Source organism: Lagopus muta, chromosome 4 (assembly GCF_023343835.1).
Source record: "Lagopus muta isolate bLagMut1 chromosome 4, bLagMut1 primary, whole genome shotgun sequence".
In the NCBI taxonomy this organism is placed as follows: Eukaryota; Metazoa; Chordata; class Aves; order Galliformes; family Phasianidae; genus Lagopus; species Lagopus muta.
In genome coordinates, this window is record NC_064436.1 from 69,683,272 (window position 1) to 69,694,528 (window position 11,257).

Here is an 11,257-nt window from a genome sequence, read left to right on the forward strand (position 1 = left end):
CAGCTATTCCTCTCTTGGAGCTGCAGAGCATCTCCTGGCTCAGGAACCCCAACACAGAGCATCACCAGCTCCTGGGGATTAAAGGTGGCCTGAGAGCGACGTAACCCCCTCAATCAGCTCAGCCCCCAGCTGAGCGATATCAAAACATCCCCATAAACCCCGTTGTCTCAGGGATGATTGCAATAAACCCAGCGGTATGCGAGATTAGCGCTTAAACCCGCTGGCACTCGGGGCTCTGTCAGACATGGGAAGACATTATTAGCACAGTTTGGGCTCTTTGAGAAGAGCCGGCTAATCCTGGCCCTGAAAAACAGCCAAAACAAAGGGCAGCTTCCATCACATCTCCATCCATCCTCTCTTTTTTCCTTCGTCCTCTTCTCCCATTTTCTCTTCTCCCATTTTCTCCCTACGTTGTCCCTTCTCCATCCATCCATCTCCCCCTCTCCTTGCACTGCCTTTTCTCCCACCCAGGAATTAAAGGACAGACAAACAGGCCGTGAGACAGAGGGACAACAGAAAGACCTGGGCTTTCCTCTAAACCAAGAGTCGCATAAATAATTTATTTTCGCACTGCAAAAATAATCGAAGCCCTGTATATATTAGATACCCTCATTGCCAGCTATGATACATTCATATATAATACACAGAAAAACAATATAAAAAAATACAAATAAGCAGCCCTGGCAGCTCAGCAGCACTTTGCCACAGTCTGTGCAGAGGGAGGTGCAGCCCCCAAGCCCAGGGGTGAGCCTGTGTCCTCCTGGATGCCCTCAGTCCCCATTGGGCAGTCCTTGTCCTCGTCACCACGGTGGCTCTGGGAGTCAGGGCTCCTCTGTGAGGTGGCCAGGCCCATCTTGGCCAATTTGGCTTGCTGTTGTTCCAGGCTTTGTTTTCTCCACTTAATTCTTCGGTTTTGGAACCAGACTTTCACCTTTGGAAGAAATGAAGATTGGTTTGGAAACTCAGATTCTCCATGTCCAGACCTTACACTGAGCCTCAATAGCCCACAGCTTCATCATCCCCTGACCAGTAAGTGCCCCCCTGACCAGTAAGTGCCCCCCTGCCACGCTCTGTCCCCAGCATGGATACAAACTGCCCCCCAGGAGCTGACTTCATACAGATAAGCTGCAACCAAGACCCAAATTCAAGCTGGCCGCAAGCCTGATGCTTCCATACAACATCAGGATAACCACCCTGTGACTCAGTTTCCCCAATCGTAACATCGTAACAGCCTCCATTCCTTTCATATAAAGCACCAGCAATCACTTGGAGACCCCCCCCCCACACCTCCCAGATCTCACCTGCTCCTCAGTGAGGTGCAGTGCAGAGGCAAGCAGGCACCTCTCCGTGCCCACCATGTACTGCTGCCGGGCAAACTCCTTCTCCAGCCGTGCCAGTTGGTCACTGGTGAAGATGGTACGCACCCGTTTGGCTTTGCCAGCTTTGGTTTTGAAGATGGGGAAGCAGCACTTGGAGAGCAGGAAGCCTGGAGGGGAGGGAAAACGGTGGTCAGGGGGCAAGGGGTTGAAAAAGGGGGACAGGAGCTCTTGGAGTGGAGGAATCCCATGGAAGGGGCAGGAGGGGTCTCTCAGGATGGGATTCTCCATTTGGAGGAGATTTCATTGAAGGTGGGCCCTCTTGGAGAGGAATCCTTTGGAAGGGGTCACCTTGAAGAGGTGGGAACGAGGTCCACCGTTTTAAGATGTCCCCATGGGAGAGGTGGACAACGGTCCCTCCTGCAGAGGTGAATTAATGCCCACAGTTGAAGATGTCCCTTGGGGGGGGGAGAGATGGAAGGAAATCCCTGCCCTAAACCAGCCTGTATCAATTCGACAGTGATCCTATGAGTGGAAGGAGATCCCCATTTGGAGATGCCCATATTGGAGAGCTGGAAAAGGGTCCCATTTGGAGGTGGGGGGGGGTCTCCTGGAAAGAGCTTCCCATTTGGAGGTGTCCTCGTGGGAGTGTTGGACTGGGGTCCCATCTGGAGAGGTGGATGAAAGCCCCCAAGTTGGAGATGACTCTAAGGGAAGGGTCCTGGTTACAGAATTGTAGAGAGGTCCCCGTTTAGAGGTGACCCTACAGAAGAGATCCCCTTGAGAAGGGGCTTCCCAGTTGGAGTTGGGTCCCCTTGGGGGGGAGTTGGACAAAAGTACAGTGGGGAAGTAGAAGGAGTTCCCCATTTGGAGATGTCCCTATGGGAGAGGCGGTCAAGAGTCCCTGCTGGAGAGGTGGAATAAAGTCCCCAGTGGAAAGGGGGGTAAGACAGCCAGATCCCTCCTGGAAAGATGGAAAAAGTCCCCCGGTTGAGGCGTTCTTATGGGAAATGCGGACACGGGAACCCGGGGCGGGGGGAGGTGGAAGAAGGTCCCCTTTTAGAGACCTCCCCATGGGGGATGTTTTCCCTCCGGAGCTCCCCGCAGCCCCGGCCCTACCTGTGGCCCCGAGGCGAGCAGCCCAGGCGGGCGGGGGTCCGCAGCACGCAGCGCAGAGCGGCCCGGGAGGTGCCCCCCAATGCGGCAGAGGTGGCAACGAAGGGGTCGGTGGTGGTGGAGGTGCCGGGGGGGGCGAGGAGCGTCCCAGCAGCGCTGCGATGGTGAAAGCTTGGCCAGGCCGGGCGGGGGGCGGAGGGGCCGGGGGCGGCATGGCGGGGTGGGCTCAGGGATGTGCCGTCCGCTTTTATAGGGCCGGCAATGGGAGTGGGGGGGGGGGGGGGTGGGATGGGATGGGATGGGGAGGGCGGGGACCGCCCCGATGGCACCTCCCGATGGCCGCCCTGGCTGTGCCCTCTGTGCTTTGGTGCTGGAAGGGCGCAGCCCCCAGAGCTGTGAGTTTAACCCCATTTTGTGGCTCTGGAATCCGGGATATCCCAGTGCGTCCAAAGCCAAGCAGTCCTCCTCCAGGTGGACATCCTTCTATGTGGCCGCACTCCTTCATTTTTAGGGGGGCAGAGCCGGACCCGGTGCCATCGAGGCAAAGGGACGTGACAGGGGACACGCAGAGATGCGGTGGCAGGGGAACCCAAAGATGCCTTTCCCCCCAACCCCCCCCCCACCCAGACCTCACCCCAGGCCCCCCACCCCCCCCGGCGTCAGAGCCCTGCTGATGGGATTCAGATGGTCATTAAGGGTTGAGATGCTTAAAACCGAACGGCTTTTCCTAATGAGCTGGGAAAAGTCACACCTCGGCCCAGCGCGGCGGGGAGCACGGCCCGGTCAAAGGACAGCAACCGGGCTCTGCGCTTTATGGGGGAGGAAATGGGGCGCTGGGGGGGGGGGGGGGGGATGAGGGGCACGGGGCCCTACAGGTGCTATTTGAGCCCCCCACCCCTCCTGCTTGGCTTTCCCGATGGAGTGATTTATCCCCCGCCTTGGGCACGGCAATGGGAATGGGGGAAAACGGTTGTGCGTGGGGATGGATGGGTGATGGCTCCGTGTGTTTCATAGCAAAAAAAGCTTGTCCCATGGACGGCGCCCCACACAACCGAGGGCAAATAAAGGCCCTTGGGGGGGGGGGGGGGGGGCCGAGATGAAAGGGCAGATTTGCCATTATTAGTTCCTAATGACGGCCTTGAAAGGGCCGAGATAAAAAGGCAGGAGGCTCCTTCGTGTTTGGGTGGGAGGTGCTCTCCTTTTTTCTTTATGCCCTTTTTCCTCTCTGTCCTCGCAGAGCTGTGTGATGGCACTCAGCAAACACCCCAGGCCCCAAACTGGACCCCCCCTCCCTCCCCCCGATGTTTCTCTTTGCTTTTTGGGCTGATGGCATCCGGGGTTGGGACCAAAAAAGTGGGGACAGCGGTGCTCAATGGGATGGGTGGGAAGGAAACCCCGTTGGGGGGGTTGGAATTTAGGATTTTTGGAGAGGTGATGCTGTGGGTGAGGGCTGCTGTGATGCAATGAGGACCCGGCCCAAGAACTGTGAGCTGAGATTTGGGATGGCACCTCGATGGCTCCTTGGTAATCCCCAGCCCCAAGGCTCTGCTGGCGGAGGAGGAAGCTCCTGAGCTAATTAATAACAATGCTGCTCATTAAGCTCAGCCCGGGCTGTCTGGTTGCCGTGTGGATTGCATGTCTGCAGGCCAGGAATGGGGCTCCCAATGTCACCCCGTGTGCAGGGGACACCACCCCTGTCCTTGTGTCCATCCCTGTCCTGCGGCGTCCGTCCTTCACTCTGCACACATAAATCCCTTCTCATCCCCATGGTTCCCAATCCATCGCTGTACCGGGAACCTGAGGACACCCCCATTTTTTTTCCGAGGGGGGAAAAACAGCGCTTGGAACCAATTCAGCTGAAATTATTGAGTGAAACAGAGTTGCTTGGATGCCCACTGCCATCAAGTGGTGGAGGAGCGTCTGCCCCGCGCTGCTGGCAGGTGCAAAAGCTGGGGGTTATTTCCCATCAACTCTTCAGTGTTTCAGTCAGCTTCTGTTTGATGGCTTTTTAGAGCTGTCTCGTGGGGTTCGTGGCTCAGGAAAGGTCAGTGGGCATCCCAGTTAGTGGGCATCCCAGTCAGTGGGCATCCCAGTCAGTGGGCATCCCTGTTAGTGGGGTTCCAGTTAGAGGGCAACACTGGTTGTGGGCTTTCCACTTGATGAGCATCCCGGTTGGCCAGATCCCATTGAGTGGGGACTCCTGTTGATGAGCATCCGAGTCAGAGCACTGCGGTCTGTAGAGATCTCAGCTCCATCCCTGTTATCAACACCAATCACAGCCCATAGGATCTCAGCTGAGGATCCCGGTTAACAGGCTGTAAGTGGGGATCCCAGTTACTGGAGATCCCCAGCTTTGTGGCTTCCTGTTTATCGGGGTCCCAGTTAGGAAGCATCTCAGTTAGCAGGCTCCTGATCTGATTGATGCTGGTTAATTGGGTCCCAGTTAATTAGGATCCCAGTTAACGACTGTCCCAGTTAGAGGGAAGCCAAATAGTGGGATTAACTGGAATCCCACTTAGTGGGAATCCCAGTTAGTAGGGATCCCAGTTAGTGAATGTCTCAGTTAGAGGGCAGCCAAATAGTTGGGGTCCCAGTTAATAGGAATCCCAGTTAGGAATGATCCCAGTTAACGAGCATCTCACTTAATGAGCATCCTGGTTAGGAGGGAAGCTGGTTAATAAGCATCTCAGTGAGAATGGTCCCAGTTAGTAGAGTCACAATATGGGCATCCCAATCAGTGGGGTCCCAGTTTAGTGGGTGTTCCAGTTAACGAGTAACCCCACTGATGAGCATCCCAGTGAGAGGGGTTAGTGAGCAACTCAGTTAGCAAGGAACCCGGTCAGTGCATACTGCAGTTAATGAGCATCCCAATTAGTGGGGGGGAGGGGGGGGTCCCGCTTAATGAACATCCCGGTTATTGGGGAGCCCATTTAGCGGTTGGCAGAGGTTCCTATCAGGACTGATGCCATTCCGGTCGGGTCGCGGCTGTTCCCCCCTCTGTCCGCCAGAGGCCACTGCCAGACCGCGCAGTGACACGGGGGGGGGGACAGCCGGGGAGGGGACACACGGGGGCTGGATACAACAGCCTGGAATGGGACACTTCGGGCTGAAAAACACCGGGATGGGACGTCCTGTGTGGTTTCTCCGACACAGGTAGAAGGGTCCCGGTGGTGGGTGCAGCTATCGGCCGTGCACAGCTGGGCTGAGCTTCCAGGTGGCACCAAATGGCTGAGGAGCATCCCCAGGTGACACCCAAGGACGTGTCCTCCCCACACACAAGGCAGGGGGAGGACCAAAAAAGCGTTGCTGCCCCAGAGATGCTGCCCCCCAAGGGTTGCCAGGGACAAAAATGGGGGCTCTGACCCCCATTTGCTTCAAGTGCAGCGGGGATGGGGACACAGCAGCATCTCCAGGAAGGTCGATGGGACTCACCACCATAAAACAACGTTATTCCTCCCATTTTCCACCCCAAGATGATCTGGGATCTGTCCCAAAACTCCACCCAGCTTGGGGCTATGAATCACAGAATGGCCAGGGTTGGAAGGGACCTCAAGGATCACGAAGCTCCAACCCCCTGCCACACACAGGGCCACCAACCTCCACATTTCATAGCAGCCCAGGCTGCCCAGGGCCACAAACAACCTGGCCTTGAACACCTCCAGGGATGGACGGGGCATCACAGCCTCTCTGGGCAGCTGTTCCAGCACCTCACTGCTCTCTCTGTCAAGAACTTCCCCCTCACATCCAACCTCAATCTTCCCTCCCTGAAGATTCCACTTCTTTATTCCTTATGGGAAAGTGGTGCAGCTCTGCCATTCGGGGTCCCAAAAGGAGAAAAGGGGGGGGGGGGAACCCCCCACCCCCATCCATCCCCACGGTTGGGAATGTCAAAAGCAGTGTCATTGCCAAACCCGGAGCCGCCGGCGGAATTGATGGCAGCGGATTGCCTCCTCCTTTTGTCAATGAAGGGCGGCCGAACCCCGGCCCCGTTAATCTCCCCTACAATTGCAGTTTGCTGTGCAAACAGCTTTGGGGGCAGCGCTGGGGGCTGCATGAGAAACGTGGCATTTGGGGGCATTGTGGGTAAGCCAGCGGGCGGACGGCGGCATCGCTAACGGCGGATTGAAGCGACGGCGAAGCAATTGCCCTTCAATAACCCTAAATCCTCAGCCATGAATGGGGGGGGGTTTAAACTCCGGCCGTGATTCCCTGCTTTATGATCTATTGATTGACTTTTAGGAAGGGTAATCATGGGATGGGATCGCTGCTGGTCGTGCGATGAGACGGCGGCGTCCCAAGGGAAAAGGGGGGAACGTTTTGGGTTCCGTACGATGACCGATGTGGGATTTGGGGTTCAATGTGGGATTTTGGCCTCGTTTTTGGGGTCACGGCCTGGCGGGGAAACCCCATTTGTTTCAAGCGCAGCGGGGATGGGGACACAGCAGCATCTCCAGGAAGGTCGATGGGACATCGCCACCATAAAACAACGTTATGCCTCCCATTTTCCACCCTGAGATGAATGATAAAGGGTCCATCCCCACTCCAAAGCCTGCTAATGCCTCCAATCCTCCCCACAGCCCTGGCAATGCCATTCTGGTTCCCTCCCTCCCAACCTTTGATGGCTTTGGGTTGTTTTTTCCCTCCCCCCCCCCCCCTACTTTCCTTTTTCACTTTGAAACTGGAAATGCCCCCGGAGCTACAAACAATGCACAAATAAAGCAAAATCATATTTTAGTCAAAATAGGCAGACGGCGCTCGCAGCCAACTTTCAAATTAGCATTTTGAGGGCAAATATGCAGCCAATTTGAGATAATGAGGGCTGATTATTCAATCCAATGAATGTTAAATAGGCGGCGAGGGCGCCCGCGCCTTATCTCCCCCGCTTCCCATTTCTTTTATTGTGTTCCATTTTTAATCGTTTCAACATTTGAACTCTTGATTTGTCTTAGCTCCAACCTCCTCGCCACCCCCTCCCCCTCCAGGGGGGCAGCAGCCACTCTGCAGATGGGTTTTGCAGAAGGGAAAGCTTTTGCAGAGCCCCAAAGTGGGGGCGCATTGCAGCTGCCCCCACAACGTCACCCCAGTCGCTCTGCCCCATAGCACTGCGATGGCACTGCGCTGGATCAGTGCAATTTCTTGTCCTCTATACAAATGCAATTCCTTCGCCTCACCTACGTGTGATTTCTTTGCCCTGAGTGCAATTTCTCTGCACTCACTTGAGCGCAGTTGCTTTGCCCCTATGTAAATGCCATCGCATCGCCCTGCATGAACGCCATTGCTTTGCCCTGTGATGAGGGATGTCCCCCTCACCCCGGGCACCTCGGTGTCCCCATGGGATGAATGACACCACAGCGGGTGGCACCCAGCACCCCGTCCTTCCAACGACTTTCCCAGCCCAACGGGACGCCGTGACGAGAACGAATCCAGGGGTAATGAAAAACCTAAACCACCTAAAGATGCGAAAGCGGAAGGAAACGGGCGATGCCAGAGGTGGGGACGGAGCGAAGGGAAAGATAATCAGAGGGAAAAGGAGGGGAAAGAAAGCAATCAGAGCCAGGGAGCGGGGAGGCAGATGCTGTGCAGGGATAAGCAGCAGAGCAGCGCAGGGCAGCAGCGACTCGGAGCTATAATTGCATTCATCGCATCGCCGCCGCGATAAGAAATCCCCCGTGTGCCGATGCTGTTTGTTTCCCTGTCAGATGCATATTTATTGGGGATTTGAATAGGGCCAGGAGCTGGAGTAGGTGCAAAGGGTTCGCAGCCCCGTGTCCCCGCCGTGTCCCCATTGTGTCCCCACTGTGCTCCCACCGTGTCCCCAGTGTGTCCTCATCATGTCCCTACCATGTCCCCAGTGTCCGCGTCGTGTCTCCATTTTGTCCTTACTGTGTGTCCATCACATCCCCACTGTGTCCAACTGTGTCCCCACTGTGTCCCCATCATGTCTCCATCATGTCCTTATTGTGTCCCCATCACATCCCCACTGTGTCCAACTGTGTCCCCACTGTGTCCCCATCATGTCTCCATCATGTCCTTATTGTGTCCCCATCACGTCCCCACTGTGTCCCCATCATGGCCCTACTGTGTCCCCACTGTGTGCCCATCACATCCCCATTGTGTCCCCACTGTGTCCCCACTGTGTGCCCACTGTGTCCCCATCATGTCTCCATCATGTCCTTATTGTGTCCCCATCATGTCCCCATTGTGTCCCCATTGTGTCCCCATCATATTTCCATTTTCTCCCTACTGTGTCCCCACCATGTCCCTACTGTGTCCCAACTGTGTGCCCATCACATCTTCATTGTGTCCCCACTGTGTCCCCACTGTGTTCCCATCACATCTTCACTGTGTCCCCACTGTGTGCCCATCACATCCCCTTTGTGTCCCCACTGTGTCCCCATCATGTCTCCATTGTGTCCTTATTGTGACCCCATTTTGTCCCCACTGTGTCCCCATCATATTTCCATTTTCTCCCCATTGTGTCCCCATCATGGCCCCGCTGCGTCCCCACAGTGTCCCCATTGTGTCCCCATCATATTTCCATTTTCTTCCCATTGTGTCCCCCTCACATCTTCATTGTGTCCCCACTGTGTCCCCATCATGTCTCCATTGTCTCCCCATCGTGTCCCCATCACGTCCTCACTGTGTCCCCATCATGTCCCTGCCATGTCCCCACCATGTCTCCACAGTGTTCTCATTGTGTTCCCACCATGGCCCCACCGTGTCACTACCATGTCCCACACTGTGTTCCCATCATGTCCCCATTGTGTCCTCACCATGTTCCCACCTTTTTCACATTATTTCCTTATTGTGTCCCCACCATGGCCCCACCATGTCACTCCTGTGTTCCTGTCATGTCCCCATCATGTCCCCATTGTGTCCACACTGTGTCCCCACCATGACCCCATCATTTCCCTACCATGTCCCATCATGTCCCCACTGTGTCAGTATTGTGTCACCACCCCACTGTTTTCTCCGTGTCCCCACCACATCTCCATCACATCCCAATTATGTCCCAATTGTGTCCCCATAATGTCCCTATTCTGTTCCCATCGTGTCCACACTGTTTTCTCCCTGTGTCCCCATCACGTCCCCATCACATCCCTATTGTGTCCCAGTTGTGTCCCTATCATGTCCTCATCACATCCCAATTGTGTCCCCACTGTGTCCCCATTGTGTCCCCATTATATCCTCACTGCTTTTTCCCTCTGTCCCCACCACATCCCCACCATGTCCCCATCACATCCTAATTGTGTCCCCATTGTGTCCCAATTATGTCCCCATCATGTCCCCACTGTTTTCTCCCTGTGTCCCCACCACGTCCCCATCACACCCCAAATGTGTCCCCATTGTGTCCGCACTGTTTTCTCCCTGTGTCCTCACCACATCTCCACCATGTCCCCATCACATCCCAATTGTGTCCCCCTCGTGTCCCCATTGTATCCCCTCTGTGTTCCCCCTGTGTCCCCACCACATCCCCATCACATCCCTGCCATGTCCCACTCTCTCCACACAGTGTCCCCATTGATCCCCTTGTGGGTTCCCACCCAGCCCCGCCGTGTCCCCGCCGTGTCCCCGCGGTGGAGCAGAACGCCGATGGTGCCGATAGAGCAGCACCGCAGCCCCGCTGCGCTGACCCGTGGTCCTGCCCTTATCTCAATGGCATCAGCACGCTGTGATCGCTGTGTGATAGCACCCAAAGGGCCCCGAGGAGCAACGTTTGGCTGTGACCTTGCTGCAGGGGCCGGGGAACTTATTAGAGACGTTGGGGAGGTTTTTAATTGCTTATTAGGAGCCGGTCCAGGTGCATTGGGCTGCCTGCCCCGGCTGCTGCGTGGGAAATGAGTTTAAAGCCAAGGGAAGCTGTGCAGAGACACATGCACATACGTGCACACATAGCAAGCGTGGGCACACGTGCACATGGACACAGCCACGTGCGTGCACGTATATTCACACACCTCCATGTGCACACACAGTGCACACCCTGCAGCACAGCCCCAGCACAGCAAACATCACCCCCAGGTGCTTTGCCCACATGCTGACTGCTCTGTGATGCCCATTGGGTTGCAGTGGGAGCGCTGCTGTGCCCCCCCTCATCCCACAGCGCTCTGCAGTGCAAACCCCATGCAGCTGGGATCTTTGCAGCCTGGTGCGTGCACGGCATGGCGCACGCACAGCACGGTGCAGGACAGCGTGGTGCTTGCACAGCTTGGTGAACAAACAGGTGCACGCACAACCTGATGCAGCACAGCACGGTGCACAAAGAGGTGCAAACGCACCGTTCTGCGCACAGCACAGCGCGTGCATAGCACACTGCAGAGCAGCCTGGTGCACGTATAGCAGGTGCACGCACAGCACGGGCTGCCCACAGCACGGTGCAGAGCCTCGTGCATGCACAGCGTGATGCACGCACAGCCCCGTGCACATCACACTGCATTGACAGCACGTGCAGCACGGTGCAACAGAACGCAGCGCAGGACAGCTGGCTGCTTGCAAAGCCCGGCGCGTTCCTTCACAGCTCTGCGCAGTGCAGCGGGCAGCGCGCAGAGCGGAGGGGGCGTGGCTTTGGAGGAGGGGGCGTGGCTTTCTAGTCGAGGGGGCGTGGCTTACACAAAGGGGCGTCGTTTAGAATGACGGCAAATGGGGACGTGGATTAAGAGGAGGCGTGGCTTATAGCAAAGGGGAGTGGCTTGTTCACACTGGGGGCGTGGCTTATGGGGGGCTTTTAGAACGAGGCCGCATGGCTTCGGCCATGAAGGGCGCGGGGTTCGGCGGGGCGTTTTGGTGGGCGTGGCTTTATGGGCGTGGCCTGCCGCCGGGCGGGGCGG

At 56.4% G+C, this 11,257-nt stretch overlaps 1 protein-coding gene across 1 annotated transcript; it reads right to left on the reverse strand.

Annotated features, from left to right (window-relative positions):
- Nucleotides 1-441: 441 nt before the first annotated feature.
- On the reverse strand, nucleotides 442-2,646 carry LOC125692746 (homeobox protein notochord-like). The gene is made up of 3 exons (XM_048943674.1): nucleotides 2,436-2,646; nucleotides 1,302-1,486; nucleotides 442-931 (listed from the first exon to the last, which is right to left on the reverse strand). The coding sequence occupies exons 1-3, from the start codon at nucleotides 2,644-2,646 to the stop codon at nucleotides 689-691; spliced, it is 639 nt and encodes a 212-aa protein (XP_048799631.1). The 3' UTR covers nucleotides 442-688.
- Between the last annotated feature and the right edge of the window lie 8,611 nt (nucleotides 2,647-11,257).